The following is a 20,925-nucleotide window of genomic DNA, read 5'->3' on the forward strand; positions in this document are numbered from 1 at the left end:
CAGAAATCCAAATGGAAAATTCCCAGACCAGAGAGCTTAGCACCCCCCCCCTCCCCATTTCTGGGCTCAAACAATCTTGCCCCACCTCCAAGCACCCAGCTCAGCTGCCAGTCCTGGAAAACATTGACCTCAGAGAATGGCTAAGGGGCTGGAAGTGGTATGCCGTCCTCAGAAGCTAACCCTTCTCCACCCTCTCCTCCTTTAGGCTGCCCCTCATCCCCTTCCTGACCTTCATTCTTCTTAGCAGAGCCAGTGTCCTCTCTGTCGTACCTGTACCCTCAAAACACTCCTTGACACTCATAGCCAGCCATAGAGGCACATTCGATCACAAAGGCACATTCAGCCACATATCTGCTTATACTCTCATTCTCCTGATCTCACACACACACACACCAGCAGCTACACCTACACACTGACCATCACAGGTACACAGAGGCACATACACCTCATACTCAAGCACTCATGGGGTTTTTTTTTTTTGTCTTATCTCTCTCTAATCTATGCCTCCCTATAACTTTCAAGATGTCTGTGGAGACCCTTTTCCCTGTGCAGATGGAAGTGTAAGGCAGGAAAGCCCCCTACCTCATGGGACAGCTCAGAAGCTGAGGTCAAAGATGGTGTGTGTTGCTGACCTTGTCCTGTCCTATCACTGTGCAACTGTGATCCCTGCTGCTGTCACTGAAGCTTGTCTCTGGGAGAATTCAGCCTCAGCCCTGCCCTCACACCCTGCACAGTCAGCTGGAAACACCTCACTGTGGAATAGCTTGAGCAGAATGACTTTATTTGTTCATTGTTTGCTGCCCATGGCTCCTAGGAGATGCAGGTTCAGAGCAAGCCAAGCTTCTGGGCATTTCTAGAGGATCAGAAAGCTCCCAGGCTGAAAGAAGTGTCTCAGAACTGAGGAGAGGAAGGAGAGGGAAGGGGTGTGAGGAAGGCAGCAGTTGTGGAAGCTCCACTGGCCCTTGGATTCACCCACCTCCCCAAGCCCTCTGCTTTTAGCCAATCCATCCTCCATTGAGGCTCTCAGCATTTTGGGATGCCTGACATCAAGACCCACCATATCTTTGGAGGTGGTATTTCACAGAGTTTGTCTCTTAAGAGTGCTTAAGCAGGACCAATTGGGGAAAATTTCAGTGGCCCTGCTTCTCAAACCACCCCCTGGCTAACCTTGAGGTGGGAGGATCCACACACTGGTGGTGGCAGTGTGGTTGTTGTTGATATTCATGACCTGAGTGGCAAGACTGGTGGCTGCACTGGTGGCAGCTGGGCCTTGAGGTTTCTGCCGGTACCTTCTGCTGCTACACTTGAACATCCTGGGAAACCGGGGTCGGGGCCAGCCCATACCTGGCCTCCGGTAGGGGGACCTCATGCCCCGGTGCCGAAGGGCATGAACAAACTGAGAGGGCCCCATGGGCACAGGGAGCTTCTGTAGTGTGCCCAAGGGGTGCTGCTGGCCAGAGTAGCTAAGGCCTCTATGACATATGGAATCTGTCATAGGGTGGTACTCTTTATTACAAGTCCTGGCTCCTACCCCCTCCCCATGGGTCAGGCTCCCTCACAATCCTCTCCATTGGGCCCAGCCTAAAAGCCAGACTAAGAGCCAGACAACCTCAGGTTAGCCCCTTGGGAAAAGGAAGTCTATGAGTAGAAGGAAATCACTCCTTCACTTTTTCACTCATCCATGCTTACAATATTAAAATTGTTTATTGAGCACTTACTATGTGCCAGACACTGTGCTGAGCACTTTACAAACATTATTTCATTTAGCCTCACAACAACCCTAAAAGGAGATTCTATCATTATCCCTGTTTATATACACTCAATTCTCATTATTCCCAATAGTTTTGTTCCATAAAGTTACCACAAACACTGAATTAGCCAATACTGAGCCATTGCTCCTTGAGGAAATATGAGGTTAGGTTGCTGCCACCCTCTGGTCACAACATTTTTGTCAACTGATGAAAATATAACCTGGCTTTATATGTAGAGGCATCTTATTTAATATAGTTGAGTCATTAACATTGAACTCATGGCCAACAGAACTTGTGCGTGAATGAAGTTTATCTAACACACATTTCCTCTGTAGGGCACATCCTAGCCTTCTTGTGCTTAGGAACACTAGATAGCACCACAACTGGGAACAATTTTAGAGCAAAATCAACAAAACACACACACACACACACACACACACACACACAAAGTGGCACTAAATAGACTGCCAAAAGAACATTTGTTTATACGAGCTGAAACAGGAAGGCAGAAAGTCTCCTTGTTCAACAGACCTCAGCTGGAAACATGTGTGTTGGGCAACTCAAATTTTTCACCTCTCTGTTCATGTCCATAAATGACTGCAGAAGTGCTACAAGTATTGGTTTTGGGGATACAAATAAATTTTAGTGAGTAGGTAAATTTACATATATGGAATCTATGAGTAATGAGGATCAGCTGTATAAGGAAACTGAGGCTGTGAGGTGAAGTCACACAATTAGAGGCAGACGGGTTCAAATCTATGATGGCCAAGATCCAAAGCCCAGAGCATTTAACTCTTGCTATTCTGTACTCATTCATTCATTCATTCATCAGGAAATGTTCACTAACAACTTCATATGTGCTGGGTACCAAGGACATTGATGAATGTGCCTTGATCCCAATTCTTTTTGAGATGAAAAAGAAAGCCACATGGACAGTCAGTACAGGTGGAAGAACAGCTAGATCCCCTGGGGATGTCAGAAGTGCTAACTCTGGGTTCATCTGCTTTCTTGTAGGAGACGGGAGAGTCAGTGGCTCTGCCTGGCCTTGCACTGAGTGGTGGGACTTTGGACTTGCCCCTTCTCCTTCCACCCCTCAGCACCCTCTCCTTTTCTTTCTTATTCCCCTCTTCCAAGACCCCCTTCCCAGCTTCCTTTTGTCTATCCCTACAGGATCCTGCTAGGAGACTGTGAGGCCCTCAGCACCACCAGCACGGGCCTAGCCCCCCCACCCCTGCTCCATCCTCTACTCTTGCCATCCTCAGTCTTAGAATATGACCTTGCGCCCATGAGCCTCTAGCCACTATACCTACAAACCTAGTTGTCCGTACCCCTCCTTTGCTTCAGGTCCCAAACAAAGGTCTCCTCCCCTGCTCTTTATGGAAGCTGGCCCTGCCTCCATGAGACTTCATCAATACAGAGAGTCTGCTTGGTGGTTAAGAAGCGGACTTTGGAGCCAGACTGACTGGAGTTGAATCCTGACTCTGCCACTTATGAACTATGTGATCATGGAAAGTACTTAATCTTTCCATGTACTTAATCTGTGCCCCCATTTCCCCATATTTAAAATGGGGTTAAAAGGAAAGTCTATCTCATAGGATTGTTGTGAAGAGGAAAGATAATCAATCTATGTAATGCATTCAAAGTATGGTCTGTATTATTAGTACAGTCTGTAATATTGTTAGCCCTTCTCTCCTGTCTCTTCAGCTGCCTCCTCCCACTATGAAAACAAAACAAATTTAAAAATCCACTTCCTCCATTCCACAACCCATCCGGCTGTGGCTCTCCCTGCTCTGACCTTACTCTGCTCATTCCCTTATGACCCAGAACAGGAAGAAAATCTCGTTTTAAAACCCCATAACCATTTTGTTATATAGACCAGGAAACAGAGTCTTAAAACCAAGTCTAAGAAATGCCCCCAGGGTCACATAGCTAATAAGTAACAGAACCAAGATTTGAACACCTGGTCTGAGTGATGTGAAAGCCGGGACTTTCCCAGCATTTCTACATCAGAAGTGTTGGAGTAGGAAGTGGGACAGGCAGCCCCAGGAGGATTTTGAAGATGAGGATTACAGAGTCTTAGAACTGAGGGTGATTCCTTCATGGGACCATGGTGTCACCTGCTGGCAGAAAGGGAAGTGGTGTACACAGAGTACTAAGACTGGAGAGGGAAAAAGAAAGAGAAAAAGGTGAGGAGGGAGAAAAAAGAAGAGGAAAGACGAAGAGAGGAGAAAGAAGGGGAATTTGAGGTTTTTTGGAGGGAAGACTAGGAACCACTTGCTACTCAGAGAAGAGAGCAGAAGCTGCCAGACCTTGGTCACTTCCTTGAATGTGTGTGTGTGTGTGTGTGTGTCAGAGAGAGAGAGAGAGAGACTTTAGGTATGTATCTCAGATGTTACTCAGATATTGAGAGTTCCGTGTGTGTGTGCATTCCAGAACACTAGTAGGTGTTTATGTATGTAACTGTGTGTTTGGTGTGTGAACATACAGATGGCAGCTTGGGCAGATGTGTATGCCCATGAGCACGTAGGGGACAATGAGTGTACTAGCAGATGCAGGGTAAGAAGCGTACGTGCACTATTGTAGTGGATGGCACACGGAAGTTCTTAGGGGCCACGAGCCCACCCCCAAACAGCTCACCCTTCTCAAGATCAGGAGAGGCGTTGCCTGTGGCATTGCCAGATGGAGGCCTGCTGTGGTTGTGGTTGTGGGGACCGATCTTCAGGCAGCAGGGGGCAGCAGGGGCAAAAGGAAGCTCACTGGGCAAGGGTGGGGCCAGTGGGCTGGCAGAAGGAGGCCTTTAAAGCACCTGCCCCACCTGCAGGTGAGCAGTGGTGTGTGAGCCAGCTCGTCTCTCTGCCTGCCCACTCAGTGGCAGCTTCCTGGAGCTTTCCTGTCCCTTCTAGAGCTTCAGCACATCCATCTTTCAGAACTCTCTGCCTAGGGCCCTGAACAGGTGATGGCATAGGATAGAGATTATACTATGAAGTGATTTCAATCTGGAAACAGGTTTGGGGCACTGAAAGGGCTATGGGGAGGGTCCTGGAAAGGTCTGGGGTTAGTTTGGGGAGAGGCCCAGGACATACAGTTGCCAGGGAATGGCATGAAGTGACGTGCAGTGTGGGAGTCAGGCTTGGGGTGCCAGTGGAGGAACCTGGGGTGTTAGGATCTCAGAGTGTCAGGTGCTGATAGAGGGCCTGGGTAGTATAGCAGGGTAGGGGGTCACATGGGAACTAAGGTGTCAGAGTCCAGGTGCAGAGAAAGTTTGGTGAAATATGAGTCCAGTTTTCCAGAAGCTGGATGTCAGGGTCCAGAAACCAGGGCCAGCACAAGTCAGGGGGCTGGGGGGAGGAGGACAAGGGACAAGGTTCTAACTCACTTATGTCTGCCTCCCAGGAGCCACCATGCAGTGTTTCAGTTTCATTAAGACCATGATGTTCCTCTTCAATTTGCTCATCTTTGTAAGTATGAAGGTTGTGGCCTCTTTGGGGCTCTCTACAGGAGTAGGTAACAACCTGAGCAGAGCCCAAGCTGGGGAATGGGAGACTACTGTGCCCAGACTCTGTGCTGCAAACTTCCCCTTATGAGTAGGATGCAGAGGTCTCCCCAAATGCTGATACATGGTCCCAGTCACAGCTGGACTGCCATACAGGGCATGTGTGAAGAAGAGGCTGGAAAAGTTAGGGCATCCCGTCCCTTCCAGGAAGCTTCTGTCCAGGCTTAGGGGAGGGCAGATTGCTAGCAGGAGTGATTCTCTCCTTTTTCAAGCATTGAGGGCTCAGAGAGGGGAAAGGATTTACCTAAATTCACTTAAAATGGAAGAATATTCAGCGGCCTCTGTATGATGAAAGCTGAAAAAGGAGAGGGCCCATGTCTTGTCAGAGTGAAGGGTATGTCTCAAACAGCCCTTATTCAATCAACAAACATTCATTGCCTAAGACTGGATGCTGGATGCTGGGGTGGCAGGTAAGCAAGGCTGTTCTCTGCCCTCAAGGAGCTCAGGTCCAGTAAGCCAGATAGGCAGACAATCCCAATGTAGTATATCTGGGCTTAGCACAGGGGCTATGGGAGCCCATTGGAGGGACTTGAACCCAGCCTAGTAGGAAAAAACTTCTTGGAGGAAATAGCTGAAGCTGGGTATTTGTACTAGGTGGGGGAATTGCAAAGTTTGCGTAAAGGCCCAGAAGTAATGAAGTCAGGTATTACTCAGAAAACCAGGAACAGATTATGTAGGGCAAGTTTAAGAGGCAGAGCAACGAGGCGTAAACCCTGGAGATGGTGGTTAAGATAGGGAGAAGCTGTCAAAGGTCAAAGCCCTAGGATGGTGGCTGAGGGGTAGAAGAAGGGGCAAGGGAGACAAGGGTCTTGGTGATGATGCCGATATCTGTGGCATGAGCAATGCGGGCGGCAGGAGGAGGATGTCCCACAGTCAGCTGTGTACCCAGTGAAGCTGGCTGTGTATATTTGAAAGTCATGTGTGGATAGGTGGTCACTGAAGCCATGGGAGTGGGTGGGAGCACTTGGGGAATGTGAATCTGGAAAACCCAACTTATTAGGGATAAGCAAAGAAATAGCCACCATGAAGGAGATGGAGAAGGAGCAGGGGGAGAGGAAGGGGGAAAACAAGCACAGCGAGATATCAGCGAGGTCAAGAAGGATACATGGTCTGTGAAATGTCCACTGGATTTAGCACAGGATTTTACCAGAGACCCAGGAACCATATTAGCATGGGCTAGAGTGAGTAAAAGATAAGGAAGCGGAGACATGAAGTATAGACTAGGTTGAAGAAATTGGGCTGAGGGTGGGTAGACCCTCTGACTCTGACTCCTCTGACTGATGTGGTCTGTGCCTTGGGCTTCCTTTAGCTGCAGGGAACTAGCTTTTATCTATGTATCTGGAGGAGGCAATAGGATTCCAGGGATTTGAAGAGTAGAGGCTCTGGTGTGAAGGAGTTAAAGGCAAATCCGGTTTGGTTTCTGGCCTCTGTGTAGAGCAGGGTAGGGCAAACCTCAAGCTCCTTGAAATTTGATCCTGTGGGCTAGAAACCCAGCTTTCTGTCCTTGAGCAAACATGCCTGTGATCCAGCCATAATCTACCATCTCACTCCTGATTCTAGCCTCAGTTTCTGTAGCTGGAAAGTGGGTAGTGGGCACCAAGGTGGTGTCAGGCTGATCCTCCACTGAAGCCTTAGGTCAGCAAGGCTTTGCTCTGAGAGCTGTGGGAACTGGGCAGGGCCCTCCTGATCTGGGTCTTGGGGTTCCCTCTGAGGTTTAGGGTTGAGCCAGAGAGACTTTAAGAGAAACTCTGGCTGTATTCCCCTTCCGGTGTCTCAGTTTCCACTTGTGACGCAAGGAGCTCTAGGCTGGATGAGGGGCAGGCCTGGAGTCTGATCCTGGAGGGGAGCCAAATGGAGCCTCAGGTGGGTGAACCTTCTCAGTCTCCACCCTCTGCAAGGTTGGGAGCAGGTGTAAACTTCAGCCCCACCTCTGTTACTATGGTGACTGTTGAGCCTGCTAGTTGCTACCACTCCCTGTTTCCACCTATCAGAGGGCAGAGGTGTTCTAGACATCCATAACCCAGAGAGGAAATGGGAAACTGAGTGTTTTCACTCAGCTGCCTGTTTTCACTCCCAGATATGTCGCAGGACCCTGGCAGCACTGAGGAAAAGTCTTGCCCCTCTCCCTACCCTGTGGATATTTCTAGAATCCCTGATCTCATATATATCTGCTCAGGTGTGCAGCCTGGTGTTGGCTATGGGCATCCCAGCTCCCATCTTTCTGGCTCTAGAGGATGTTTCCTTCCCTACAGGATGAGTTTTTAGACTCCCTAGCTAATGAAGGGGGAAGTTTTTGGCTCCCATTCTCCTGACTCAACTGGGTGGCAATGAGCTACTTGTCAGCATTGTTACAAGGCTTGCCTGATCTCTCTGTCCCCAGCTGTGTGGTGTGGCCCTATTGGCAGTGGGCATCTGGGTGTCGATTGATGGGTCATCCTTCCTGAAGATCTTCGGGTCGCTGTCGTCCAGTGTCATGCAGTTTGTCAACGTGGGCTACTTCCTCATCGCGGCTGGCGCTGTGCTCTTTGCTCTTGGTTTCCTGGGCTGCTACGGTGCTCATGCTGAGAACAAGTGTGCCCTTATGATGGTGTGTCAGACTCAGCTCCACAGACCCATGACCAGGGGTCCCCTCACCCTTGACACCAGGCCCTGGAGATCCCCAAACCCTGTTTTGTACTCCAGGAGCCTCAGCATAGGAGTCACCTACCTCGTTTTTACAGGGGGTAGTTAGGGCAAGGAGGGTAGGAGGGTCTGTCTCTCTCTAAAACTCAGACCCCTGTTATCTACTCAGTTCTTCTCCATCCTCCTCATCATCTTCATTGCTGAGGTTGCAGCTGCTGTGGTTGCCTTGGTGTATACAACAGTGGTGAGACACTGGGATGGGGCAAGGGAGGAAGATTGGGCAAAGCCCTGGAAGTGGTCTGTGGCCTGTGAATGGCCATCTTCTCTGCCAGCCCCTAATTGCTGGCCTGCTCCACACAGGCTGAGAATTTCCTGACGATGCTGGTAGTGCCTGCCATCAAGAAAGACTATGGTTCTCAGAAGGACTTCACCCAAGTGTGGAATCTCACCATGGAAGGGGTAAGGTGGGCTGGGGGAGATTTGAGGATGGAGAGAAAGAAGCAAGGCCCTACTTACCACCCTTCCCACCTTGTCTCTAGCTCAAGTGCTGTGGCTTCAACAACTACACGGATTTTATAAACTCACCCTACTACGAGCAGCACGGAACATTTCCTCCATACTGTTGCAGCGACAATGTCAACGGCACAGCCACGGAACCCTGCTCCATGAACGAGGCTGAGAACAGTGATGTACAGGTGTGCGCCGACATGGGAAGGGTGGGGACTGCTTTAATGGCCTCAGAGTGGCAAACAGGGATGGGGGTGGGGCAGGCCAACAATAAATGTTCTCTCCCCTGCTCCAAGGGTTGCTTCAAACAGCTTCTGTATGACATCCGAACCAATGCAGCCACTGTGGGTGGTGTGGCAGCTGGAATTGCGGTCCTGGAGGTAAGCGGATGAGGAGGCTGGGGCTGGAATATTGCCTCCAGACCAGGGCTGCTTGACTCATCTGAGGCCTCTCTGGAGGAGACAGACTTCTAACAGAGATTTATGTAGGGTGTCTGGGGGGCAGGGGACAAATGCTTCAGGATCCTAATCATGTCCCCTCATCTCTTCCTGTTCCTCCCCCACCAGCTGGCTGCCATGATTGTATCCATGTACGTGTACAGTAATCTGAAATAAGTCTGCTTCTGCCTCCACCACTGCAACCATCACACAGGAAAAGGGAGGAGGCACCCTGGCACTGCCACATGGCAGTGATCAGGGTGGGGACAGGATCTAATAGAGTCACTCAGGATGGAGTGGGCCTGCCCTTGCTGCTCCAGACCTGGAGCTAAATGGGGACCACCCCTTTTAGGATATGCCTGATTTTCCATTCATTGGTGGGGTTGGGGCCCACCTATTCCAGAGCCTCTAAGGTAGCCAGTTCTCCTGGCCATTCCCCCCATTCCCCCAGTCTTTTCCTTAAACCCTTGACACCCTCTTAGGCCAAGAGGGGCTCATGGTGATCCCAGTACTCCACTGGGTGATGACAGAAAGGCACCTTATAGCCTGGGCATATGCGAAATCAGCAGAGCAGGCAGGCAGATGTATAGAAGGGACATCAGAACTCATAAACCAAATCCAATTAAAATGTTTCTATTTGGACCCTTTGCGTGTTCTTGGGGAGAGGGGCCCATCTTGCCTGAACTGGTCTCAGATCCCATGGGGCTAGCTACTCAGAAGGCCTTTGGAAAGACAGCAGAAGAGGGGTGGGGTGGTTGATTCTTCCCTTTATTTGCATTCCAGGCCTGGAGGGATGGCCAAGAGGGCACTGAAGAAGTGAGTGCCGGCCCAGTCTGCCTTCTCATAATGTGGGAGGACTTTGGCCTGAAACTACCCCCTCCTGGGTGGGGGCACTGGACTGGAAAGCTATGAAAATAACAAGGTTAAGCACAAGCTGGGGAGGGGAGACCAGAATTATTACCAGGGCAATGGGAAAGGGTCACTCTTCAGGCTCTGGGAAGCCTCAGGAGCCGGCCACCTACCCTTCCAACTCAGGCAAAACCCTTCACCTGTCCTGTTTTGGGCATCTCAGAAAGAACTTCATTTCTTCTTTGGTGTTGGCATACCCAGTGCTCTACAGACCTAATCTCTTACTTAGTCTTAACCATTCTCATGCTCCAGGTGAGGACACTGGGGCTTAGAAAGGCCAAGCAACTTGCCCCAGTCCCAGCCTTCAGTGTAGAGCTTAGCCTGGGTTCGGGCCCAGACTGTCTGACCCCAGAGCCTGGTGTGGTCCTGGTGATAGTTCCATTTGAAGGGGAAACTGGCCAGAAGGTCCTTCATGGATCTGATCACTGTTGTAGCAGGAGTAACAGCATAAAGGAGGGAGGCTATAGCAGGAGGACACAGTGTCTGCTACCAAGCAAAGGCCAGCCTGACAAACCAGACCCCTCCTCACTTCCCTGTGATCCCTGTATCCGTCTTCATGGGCTTTTCCAGGGCAGCCCAGAACTACCACCCCTTGCTGAGTCCATAAAGGAGCTGCAACCTGGCCAGAGCCACACAGTGCCTGACATAGTCTGTGAGGCCCAGACCAGGAGCCTGCTGGGGTGCTGGGCAGGGAGAGGAATTAGCCCACATCACCCTTTTGTCACCATACTGTGCCTCTCACACGCTACCCCTCCTGCAGCTGCCTGTGTGGAGGCTGCAAAGGATTTGTTTGCCCAGGGCGGGCCTCCACATCATTACGGGTGATTTGTTCCTGTACCTGGCTGTTGTGTCGCCTCAAGCACAACTTCTAGCTCCAGCAAACACTGAAGGCGTCAGGGTGGCTAGAAACGTCCAAGCCATACACCACCCGTGCCATCGCCACACTGGGCTCCAGGCACTGGTGGGGGAGGCAGGGGCAGAGAGCAGGCAGAAAGGTGGGAGTTCCAGTAAGTTGCTGCCCTCGCTGGCCAAGGCTCTACACTTATACAGAGTCAGGAAAGACCCCTTCTCAAGAGGTGATCTATGCTCATCCTCCTGATCCTAAGTCCTTCACAGATCCCTTAACTATCATGACCTCTGCTTTGGGTTCTTACTCTCTCCTGACTATCTAACTTACATCTATGGGTCACTGGCTATGTGACAATCTGAAGACATCCATACCCCATTTCTCCCGCAAAATGCCCAGATATGGAATTCTTCACACAAAGTGCCCTAAAGGCCACAGACATCCTTGCTCCTCCACCTCCATCTGCAGCCCAGCCCTAGCCTCCTGAATGATGCCCGCCTAGTTCTCTCATCCTTTTCCTTCCCATACCCACTATGCTCACCTGCTCTCCCATTAACTTCTCCAAACCCCAAGTTTCCCTTTTTGTTCTCTCCTGTTCCACCTCTGGGGACAGGTGACTGACCCAGGCAAGCTAGGCAGGAAACAGCCTGGTAGTTAAACAGTAGGAAAGGGGCATGAGGTGGCTGCTCCAAGCTCAGCCCCCAAGTAGGGCAGGGCTAAAGTTAGGCTATCCTAGGGTGGAGCCTGGGGAAAAACCTTGGAGTTTGAGACTTGGGCATCCCCTGGTGGCCAAATGGCCCTAAACAGAAGGTAAACCCTGTCACATCCATCATGATTATTCTCTCCCCTACCTCTCACACACACACATACATAATCACAATCACAAGACACATCCTCAGAGATTTTCTCCTTTTTTAATCAATGACCACCTTATCCAGCTTTGGAAATCTGGACAAAGAGGAGGCTGAGAAAAGTCCTGGTCCAGTGTCTAAGAGTCTCTGAGTAAGTCTGTGTCAGCACGTGCGTGGGCCCCAAGTAGGCCTATCCATGGGTTGGGCACAGCATTTTCCTGAGTAAGAGCCAGCACTACCCTCAGGGCACCACCCCAGCCCAGAAAGGAATCAAGGCCCTCCAGGTTTGGCCTGTTTCCAAGGCCCTCAGGACAGTCAATAAATAGGTTAGATTCTGAGCCAGGCCTGGGATGAGGGTGTGTACAAAGGACAGGATCAGCTGACCAAGGGATCCCAATGATTCCCAGGTACTCTCCTGCCCTTCTCCAACAAGGAAGTAAATAAATAGGCCTCCAATTCAGGAAGAGGGGTGTTGGAGCAGGGGAACTCTCCCCTTGGAGTTAGTAATTAAGTCTCATGTTAAAAACAAACCAGCCCGAGCCCCTATCAGCATCTACAAAATTCTACAGTATGGGGTGAAAGGCTAGCCTGCCTGGGGGTACACAGTACCCAGCCCTGCAGAATCCTGGAGGAGGTCTCATGTCTGTTCTGCAGCTCCTGGGGCTCCCTCCTCCTTTGGGGGTGGCTCCAGGAAAATTGGGGTGACTAATGGTGGCTTCTTCACTCTAGGAAGATAATACAAGAATATATAATAAAGAGGTCATGAGCTATGTCCTCCAAATCCCCTAGGCCCCCATTTCCCAGGGCAAAAAGAGGTCACTCACGAGTATGGGGAGGCTGGAACCCCCACCACCAGAAAGTGGTTCTTCTTCCGAAACAATCTCCACAGGCCCCGGTGGTTGCCACGCACATCCAGGTCCCAGATATGGAGGCACTGGTGGGGATGGGGTAGGAGGAGAGACATGGGTCAGAGAGCTGTGGGGAGGGGCCACTGAGGACCCTGTGGCACAGCCCTAGCCCCCCACCCCTTCTCGCAGCCAATTTGCAAGAGGTAGCATCTCTGGAATATGGATTTGGACAAAAGGGTAGAATAGGAGTTCTGAGAGTATAAAGAGCCGGTTCTGAGGTTGAAGATTCCCAAACAAAGGCTCCCCGTATCTTGGGGCAGTGTAGGTGTAGGAGAATGGGTACTCCCGGGGTGGGCGTGATGTTGAAGCACCTTCGCAAGTTGGGTCCAGGTGGTGAAGTCATCATCTTTCTCCATTCGGATAAAGGCCACATAGGTGTGGCCTTCCGTGTCTGGCAGGAAAGAGTCTTCACAAGGGTTCTTGCTGTGGTCCAGGACCTTGGCCTCACTGCAGTGGGGGTTGGGGAGTAAGGCTAAAAGAAGGTCCACTTCATGGGTATATCACATGGGGCTCTGTGCTTGGTTTAATGCTCTGTTACCATCTTGAAATTCTTAATAATTTTTGAACGAGGGGTCCTGATTTTCATTTTGCACTGGGCTCTGCAAATTATGGGGCCAAGACCCCCAGTATTTGACTCCTCGCTCCCTCCTACACATCCCAATTGCCCTATGCCATACCTGAGCAGCCTGTGAATTTCCACTTCATAAGCTTCTTTCTTCAGACTGAGGAGGAGGGAGAAATAGGTCAGGTGGCAGCCTCTCCGGTCCTATGGCTAGTACTGGGCAGGGCAGAAATCACATGGGAATTGGGGGCAGCAGGGCTGGGATAAACACACAGGTCCCAGGATTGAAAGGGACTGTCAGGGACTGGTCATCAAGTCTCCCAGATATCCTCCCCCTTGCCCTGTCACCAGCCCCCACCTGTCCACGTTTCTGAGCTGGACACTTGGAACTGTGTTGAACTTGTGCTTCTTGAAGTAGGCCTCCTAGAGTGGGTGTGAGAGTGAAAATCAGGGCCTCTACTGTCTGGCCCACACCTGCGCACTGACCCACCACATATCTACAAGACCCACAAATGAAGTCCCGGACCTGTAAAGGGCCCTCTAATTTCCTCCTGTCTTCCATGTCCTCTTTGCAACACCTTTGGCAAGCTCTTACTAGCTTTAATTTAGGCTCCACCATTGCTGAAGAGCTCATGCCCACATGGATAGCTCATGCTACTGACCCGTGAGCTAGACCCTGTCCCTAGTGATTCTCCTTGGGCCTGCTGTTCTAAAGCCACAGAAGCCAGAAAGAGGCCCTGCTGGGAGTAGTGGGCAAAGGGACAAGCTGGGCTGGGAGAGAGGAAACTGCTACGACTCAGGTACTGAGAGTGACCCGAAGTGCATGCCTGCCCCTCTCTGGGAGATGAGTGGGACTCTTGTATTAGTGGCCTCTGAGGGCCCTTCTGGCTTCTAGGAGGTTCTAAGCTGGACACTCCTCCCACAACCATTCCTTTGGGCTGGGCTATCTCATGGCCCTCCTAACCCCCGATTGTAACTGGGGAGTGGCTCCCTGGACACAGCCAGGTGGGGTGTGGGGGTTTGGGGACCTCCCTGCTCATCTCAGGCTGAGGCATGGGCCCCAGCACTTGCAAGGACAAGAAGGAGCAGAGCTTGCTGGGCTGGACCAGTGCTTGGAAGCCAAAATACCGTCCCCACACCCACAGTCTAGTGCTAAGAATGATAATAATAAAAATAATACCAGCTGACCCTTATATAATGCTTACTTACAATTCAAAGCATTTTATTTATATTTACTCGTTTAAACCTCATAACCCTATGAGGTAGGTAGTATTTTTATCTTCATTTTACAAGTAAAGAAACTGAGGCAAAAACAGGATAGTAACTTCCCCAAAGTTACATGGCTAGTAAGTGGCAGAGCTTGTTGGCTCCAGAGTCCATGTTCTTGACTACTCTGTCATAGTGTGCCCTGCCCCTGCCTTCCACTCACATGGAAATAGCCATTCATGTTGAGGCCAACGATGCCAAAGTGGTAGGATCGAGAGACGTCAGGGATGATGCACTCTCGGCCCCGGCGTTGTTCAGGCATCCGCATCCACATGTCCCAATCCCAGAGCTGGGGGCCACGGAAGATTATGAAGGTTAAGACGTTTCCAACTGGTAGAGGATTCCAGTCCATTCACCCTACCCTGCCAGGTACCTTTTCTGGTGTGGGCCACTTGGGCTCAAGCTCCTCCTTGTACAAGGATTTCCTGAGTACCCAGCCCAGCCCAGGCATGGTCTCTACCCGGTACAGTAGTGCAGGGTCCTCAGCAGTGTGTTCATATCCCTGAGGACAGGGGGCCATAGTAGGAGGCATAAATTTGAGGCCTCTATAGACTCCCTGCTAACCCCTGACCACCCAGTTTACCTGGTCATTCCAGGCAGAGATACAGTACAGGCTGTCATCCTCCTCCAGCAGGTGAATGGATTGGCTCAGGAAACTGAATGAGGCACGGTCCAAGAGTTCAGAGGGGCAAGAACAAACCCAGTCACACAGTGATGCTGGAAGAGCTGGAGCTGGGACTTGAGAGTCATGCCTCCTTCCCCGCAATTCCCACTGTCTCCACTCATCCTCCCTACCTTCTTCTCCAGCTCCAATACCTGCCATTCTACTTTTGCTCATGCTTTTCCCCAACTTTCAACCTCACTTCCTCCAGAAAGCTTTCTAAGACACCTCACTGCCTTCTTCCCTGGAGACCCAGTCAAGCAAAGAGACCCCCTGCAGCTTACAGGAGCTACAAAGAAGGGCCATCCCCTTCACCTGAAAAAATCCACAGCAATGTCCAGGTCCTCTTCTAGAACCACAGCAAACTTGGCCTCCTGCAGGATGAGGGGGACGTCATGATCCCAAGAGGGCCTCTCCACCTGTGGAGTCTCCATCCTGTGGACTCTTCCACCCCCACCCCACTTCTCAGGCAGCATTACCCCCATTTCCCAGATCAGGAGGATGAGGCTCAGTGAGGGGAAGAGCTCGCTACGTAATGGAACCAGACCTTATGTGCACCTTTCCCCTCCCAAGACCCAAGAGTTCTATCCTTAGTACTCACTGGAAACAGGTTGAAAGTGGCAGTGAGGCTGGCCCTGTAATGCTGGAATGTGGGAATAAGGCACATGAGTTTTGGGAGTGGAGGGTGGGGCCAGGCATCTGCCCCTTCCATCCTTGCCAAGGCGGTACCTGAGACACGCGGGCATTCTTGATGCTGATTGGAGTGTGCTGGATGCCCCTCAGACCAAACAGTGCCACCACATCCATTGGTTCCTGTGGGGCATGGCCACTGGTCACCGTATGAGACCACTTTCCATCTGCCCACCTCTGAAGGCCCCAACACGCCAAGCCCTTCACATTTCACAGCCCTTGCCTGGGCTGCCTCCAGTGAGGACTGCCAGTCCTCAGTAATCACTGCAGCTCACCACCCACAGCCCTGTGCTCTGCTCCACCCAAGGACCCCCAAGCCCCACTTACCTCATAGTAGCCATCGATGAAAACTGTTATCATCTGGGGAGACACTCCCTGGGCTGAGAGCAGAGAGCGTAGCATCCTGGGGAGTCCAGGGATGGGTTAGGGCCTCTTCGTCCCCCCAACTCCAGGCTCCCCTATGTTTATAGACGGGCCCAGGTTTCCCATGCTTACTCACATAGGTGAATGGGCTTAGAATCTGTTGCTTTTCTGCCCACCTCAAGAGTTCCTCCTGCAGGTAGATGAGCTAAGCACCCTCCCACTTGCTAAGCACCCCCCTTTTCAGTGCTGGGTATAGCGCCCTCCCAGGCTCACCTGTACAGGTAATTGGGTCGGTTCCCTGCAATGACAGCCACAGGCACATTGAGGATCTTGTTGTCTGGGAGCTGTGAGAGAAACAGCTTTTAGCTCTTGCCTTATTCCCCCTTCAAACTGGGAACCCCACCTCAGGATGAGTTCTCAGGCAGGGGTGGGGGGTGGGAGATGAGATTGAGGGGACTCCAGAGTAGACAGGGATGGAGCAGAGGGTCTTCTCTGTTCTGGCCACTCCACACACTCAGCCCAACTACAACCCTGGGCCTGCTCCTTCCCCCACACCCTGTCTTTCAGAGCTCAGTATAAATCCTCAGTCCCTGGTTCCCACCCAGGCTGGGGGAAGGAGAACCCTATGGTCCTTTGTTAAGCTTGGACAGAGTCCAAGCCTCACTGCCTAAGGCCCCACTCACCGGGTCAGGGCTGAACTCGATGGGTGTAGGGTCCTTGCAGCTGCACACACTCCCATAGCCCTCAACTTTGCTACAGAAGCGCCGGCGGCGACGGTTCAACTCTGTGTCTGCCCAATGGCACTCTGCCTCTGAGGCAGGGATGGGGTTGACAGGATGGAGGCATCAGGCCAGTGTGGTCTGGACAGCCCCAGGCACACAGTCAAGGGAATAAAGCCCCATAAAGAGAATCCAAATGCCCACCCCCAGCCCAGGCACTGCTCTAGAGCCCAGGTGCCACTAACCCCACCTTCAGCTGAGCTCAGCGGCACATCTGTCTTCAGTAGGACTGGGTCCCCCCAGGAAGAAAGGGCAGGTGACTTAGAATGTTTCTCCCCGAGGACAGGACCTAGCAGGGGCAGGATGAGAGGTAATGGGGGCCCAGACTCCAGTTTTGGGGCTTCTTCCTATCCCCCCCGCCCACTTTCATCCAACCCACTATGTGCCCCCACTCCACCCCATCTCCTGGGGTCCTGCTCCTCCCAGGCCCTCAGTTCTACAGGGCGGATGGCCTCTGGTGCCAGCACCTCCTTTTCGTCCCACGAAGGCCCAGGTGTCCCTCCAGCCCAGGGCAGGGCCAGCCTGGCTGCCCAGGCTCCTCAGCAGAGCCTTGGCTGTGTCTTTGAGGTGGAAGGAGCCCTCATCCTGGGGGACCAAAGAAGGTGGTCAGCCTCCTGAATACGGTTCCAGGAGACCTGGCCTCATGGAGCACCAACTATGTATCAAGTGCTATGTAAAACCTCTTACTTAAATCAGCTCATTAAATTATCACAACAACCCTGTATGGTTACTATCTTTCACAGATAAGAAAACTGAAGGCTTAGAGAGATTCTGAGAATCAGCCGAGGGTGCCCAGCTAGTAAGTCCTTACCATGATCCCACAAGATCTGCACCTCTGTCCCCTGCCACCTCTCTGTTCTCTTTCCCACCAACCTCCCCCTCTTCTCCCTATTCTGCTACACTTCCACTGGCATCTTAGCTGTTCCTCAAGCTTCCCACTTTGGGGCCTTTGCACTTGCCACTCTTTCTACCTAAAATGCTCTTCCTCCAGATATTCACCTGGCTCACTCCTCACGTCCTCCAGCTTTCTGCTCACATATCACCTCCTCACAGAGGCCTTCCCTTTCTAAAAATGCATCTCCATCATTCTGTCTCCTTTATTTTATTCTTCACATAAGTTATCATTTCCTGACATTCTATACACTTATTTATTTGGCTGTTTTTGTTAATCTTGCCCTACTGGAATGTAAGCTCCATAAGGGTAAAACTCTGTCTTGTTTCCCATTTGTATCTCCAGCACCCAAAGCAGTGCCTGGCACACAGTAGGTACTCAATAGCTATTTGCTGAATAAAATTGACAAGGCTAGGATTGGAACCTGAGGCATCTTTCTTCAGAGGCTCTTCCCACTATGGCATATTATGGGGTGGAGAATCCAGGGCCATGAGCAGGGTTGGAGCTGGAGGTATAGGAGACAAGGCCTAGACAGAATCACTGACCTTGACAGTGCAGATGAGCACTCGGCCAGGTGCCACCATGTTGAGGAACAGCACCATGGCCTCATCCTCATGAGGTGAGTACGTGTCAAACACACGCTTTGCCATCACATGGCCCTGGCAGGGGACATACCTCTTGTGAGTTAATGTCTCCAGCAAGGAGAGCCCACCTTCAAGCGTCTGGGTCCCCCACCCCTAGAACCTTACCGTGGCCTGGTTGAGGACAATGACATGGATGCCCCGGCCCTGCTCCCGGGCCTCATCCTCCAGTACCTATGGTGGCAGAGACAAAGTCCAATTTTTCACTCTGGCATTCAAGGTGTGTCTTATAGACACTTAAAACACCAGATGCATGAAACTTCCCCTCCTGCCTACATCTGTTCACACAGTTCTCTTCCAACTCATTCAGGAAGCCTCCACAGCACCCCAATCAGAAGAGATCACCTCTTTCTACAACACTTCTCTCCATGACTTTCATGGTTCTTGACTAACTCTGCTTCATCCTGGAGATATCGCAATCCTCTATCAGACTGAGTCCCTCAAGGCAGGGCCCGATCTGACCACCTCCAGGCTGTCAGTGCCCAGCACAAGTCTGAGGCTAAAGAAGGGACCGGAGAGTGCTTATGAAATAAATGAATCAATGAATTAACTGCTACTAATACTACTTATCATTTTTGAGATCTTACTACATATGACATCTCACATATTTTTTATTTAATCTTGATGAGCAGAAACCATTAGTCCCAGTCTAAGGGCTTCGAAGTCACACAGCTAGAAATTGGCAGAGTTGCAGTTCCCACTCAGGCAGTGGACCCCACAGCCAGTGTACCATGCCCTGAGTAGAATGTACTAACTGTACACCAGAACCCGGCCCACTCACCGTGGTGCCGTCCACTGCCACATACACTTTGCTTCTGCTTGAGTACACCTCCACGTCTAGGACCCTCCGGGGACCACTGCCTCTGCGCCGTGGGGGTTCCAGGTGGCCCAGGGACTCATCTATGAGGGTACAAAAGGTCATGGAGACAGTCTCCCCAGCAGAGTCACACCCTTGGGATCTGCCTGCCACTCCGGCCGTGAGATCCCAGGGAACCCCTACCCCATCCACAGCCTGGCCCCACCATAGTCTTGCTCTGGCTCCAGGTCTTCATTGGCTTCACTGATTGCTCGCCTAGTGTCCAGGATCAACTTGATGTTGACAATGACAGTCACCAGTAGGAAAAGCACAGCTCCTGTCTGAGGGGAGGGATGGAGATGACTAAGAGGAGTACCCCCTCCAGATCATAGAGGGTCTTCCTGAAAGGAGGGCCCTGGTTACAGTGAGGGCACGGGGAGAACCTGGGACCTGTCTCTTCTCTCTTCCTCTGTCTGCCCAGCTCTACTCCCTTGGCCAGAGCCTACTTTCATGGCCAGCTCCTCCAGGGAACCTCCCTTGACCCTTCCCCTTCATCAGAGGGCCCTCCCTACCCAGAGCTCTTGTATTCTTCCATTTGAGGCCTTTTCCATGGTTCCTCCACAGTTGGTTCCTAAAGATGAAGCCAGGCCCAGAGAACCAAGCTGGGGATCAGAAAACCGGGATCCTAGCTGTAACTGCCTAACAAGTGTGTGCCCTTGGACAAAGCCTTCCTGATCAGACTTCAGGTTTCTGTAGCCTAGGACGTTGTACTTGAGTTGCGGTTCCAGAACTCTGGGTCCAAACCACTACGTAGTAGGAATATGACACAAAAAGATTTCCCCTCTGGAACCTGCTGCCCCTCTTCAGCTGAGGGTGGCCAAGGTAGATCCCAGTGCCCATAGTCTAGGCTGGGGTAAAGCTGGGAGGGAGCCCCAGGGAGGTTTGAGACATCTCTATACCTGACAGAATCTCCGCAGGGCCCGCTGGTTTGTCAGTTTATACTTCCAGGTAAGATACCAACTCCTCTTCTTCCGAGCCCCAAAGGGCTTGATGAGGGGGCTGGGCTTCCAGGCGTCCATGCCGGATTGGGGGGCTCACCACTGTTCTGGCCACCAGCCCATGACTTCAGGAATCTGAGGGGACCAGAGGGTCACATGGGATAAGGTGCTCCTCCCAAAGTCTGATGCCTTCTGGGGAGGTGAGGGAGGACCTCCCAGCATCTCTTCCCTGCAAGAATCCATGCTGTGTGACATGGGGAAAGTGGCTCAACTTCCCTGGCCTGGCAGGAAAACCTTCAGAAGGTTTGGATCGCCTGAAAATTCACTGAGGCTGGGGAAACTATCTGACTCAGAGCTGTCCAGGGCCCAAAGGGGGAGGCCAGATAATCGGCTCTCAAGGTTCATCAGCCCCTAAAAGGACCAAGCCTCAGGCCTTCCCAGTCCTGGGGTGGGCAAAGAACAGCGACCTTCCCCCACCATCCTCCACCCTTGCCCCATCCTATCTGGCACCCCTCTCTTCCTCCCAGGACTCGCGAGCCCTGTTCCGACCGCGCCACCCCTCCCAGCCCCACGCCCGGCGGCACTCACGGCTCAGGACCCCCTGGCCCCGCTCGAGCCCCTCTCAGGCCCGAACCGCTCGGCCCCGCGCGCCACGGCCTCCGCCTCCTCCATGCCGCTCGCGGCCCCGCCCCGGCCCGCCCCCCCGCTTCCGCCGCCGCCGCCGCCGCCGCGGGGTGAGAGGGCGGCGGGCGGCGCTTAGGGCGGCGGCCGCGGCAGGGTGTCTGCCAGTGACGAGAGGGGCGAGTCCTGAGACCCTCCTCTGCAGCTTCGCAGCCCGGCTGGCGGGTAGGCTGCTGAACGAGGCCAGTCCGCTCCGCAGCGCCGCTGCTGG

At 52.1% G+C, this 20,925-nt stretch overlaps 3 protein-coding genes across 3 annotated transcripts; 1 reads left to right on the plus strand and 2 right to left on the minus strand.

The window, feature by feature from the left end:
- Positions 1-853: 853 nt before the first annotated feature.
- P3R3URF (PIK3R3 upstream open reading frame) lies at positions 854-1,411 on the minus strand. Its single transcript, XM_063105208.1, has 2 exons — positions 1,168-1,411; positions 854-897 (listed from the first exon to the last, which is right to left on the minus strand). Exons 1-2 carry the CDS (start codon positions 1,409-1,411, stop codon positions 854-856), a joined length of 288 nt encoding a protein of 95 aa, XP_062961278.1.
- A 3,741-nt stretch (positions 1,412-5,152) lies between these two features.
- Positions 5,153-9,047, plus strand: TSPAN1 (tetraspanin 1). The gene is made up of 7 exons (XM_063107169.1): positions 5,153-5,209; positions 7,685-7,891; positions 8,096-8,170; positions 8,287-8,385; positions 8,466-8,621; positions 8,730-8,813; positions 9,000-9,047. Exons 1-7 carry the CDS (start codon positions 5,153-5,155, stop codon positions 9,045-9,047), a joined length of 726 nt encoding a protein of 241 aa, XP_062963239.1.
- Positions 9,048-11,886: 2,839 nt separating this feature from the next.
- POMGNT1 (protein O-linked mannose N-acetylglucosaminyltransferase 1 (beta 1,2-)) lies at positions 11,887-20,710 on the minus strand. Its single transcript, XM_063104401.1, has 22 exons — positions 20,622-20,710; positions 19,995-20,168; positions 19,262-19,376; positions 19,021-19,139; positions 18,348-18,413; positions 18,144-18,257; positions 17,174-17,291; positions 16,897-16,995; positions 16,611-16,738; positions 16,201-16,271; positions 15,892-15,967; positions 15,604-15,687; positions 15,476-15,517; positions 15,190-15,248; positions 14,797-14,869; positions 14,587-14,715; positions 14,377-14,502; positions 13,306-13,370; positions 13,063-13,107; positions 12,697-12,832; positions 12,302-12,411; positions 11,887-12,202 (listed from the first exon to the last, which is right to left on the minus strand). The coding sequence occupies exons 2-22, from the start codon at positions 20,112-20,114 to the stop codon at positions 12,115-12,117; spliced, it is 1,983 nt and encodes a 660-aa protein (XP_062960471.1). The 5' UTR covers positions 20,115-20,168; positions 20,622-20,710; the 3' UTR covers positions 11,887-12,114.
- Positions 20,711-20,925: the final 215 nt, after the last annotated feature.

This window comes from Cynocephalus volans, chromosome 8, assembly GCF_027409185.1.
Source record: "Cynocephalus volans isolate mCynVol1 chromosome 8, mCynVol1.pri, whole genome shotgun sequence".
NCBI lineage: Eukaryota > Metazoa > Chordata > Mammalia > Dermoptera > Cynocephalidae > Cynocephalus > Cynocephalus volans.

Bases quoted from the DNA above. Each gene is read 5' to 3' on its own strand.
- P3R3URF (XM_063105208.1), bottom strand. From the start codon at position 1,411: ATGGGGCCCTCTCAGTTTGTTCATGCCCTTCGGCACCGGGGCATGAGG. The intron at 898-1,167 runs GTTAGCCAGGGG...TCCTCTCCTCAG, and splicing joins GTGGATCCTCCCACCTCAAG to TTCTGAGACACTTCTTTCAG.
- TSPAN1 (XM_063107169.1), top strand. From the start codon at position 5,153: ATGCAGTGTTTCAGTTTCATTAAGACCATGATGTTCCTCTTCAATTTG. The intron at 8,171-8,286 runs GTGAGACACTGG...TGCTCCACACAG, and splicing joins CCTTGGTGTATACAACAGTG to GCTGAGAATTTCCTGACGAT. The intron at 8,622-8,729 runs GTGTGCGCCGAC...CCCTGCTCCAAG, and splicing joins CTGAGAACAGTGATGTACAG to GGTTGCTTCAAACAGCTTCT.
- POMGNT1 (XM_063104401.1), bottom strand. From the start codon at position 20,114: ATGGACGCCTGGAAGCCCAGCCCCCTCATCAAGCCCTTTGGGGCTCGG. The intron at 15,249-15,475 runs GTGAGTACTAAG...CTCATCCTGCAG, and splicing joins CCACTTTCAACCTGTTTCCA to GAGGCCAAGTTTGCTGTGGT. The intron at 14,870-15,189 runs GTGAAGGGGATG...TGCCTCATTCAG, and splicing joins ATTGCTGTGGATTTTTTCAG to TTTCCTGAGCCAATCCATTC.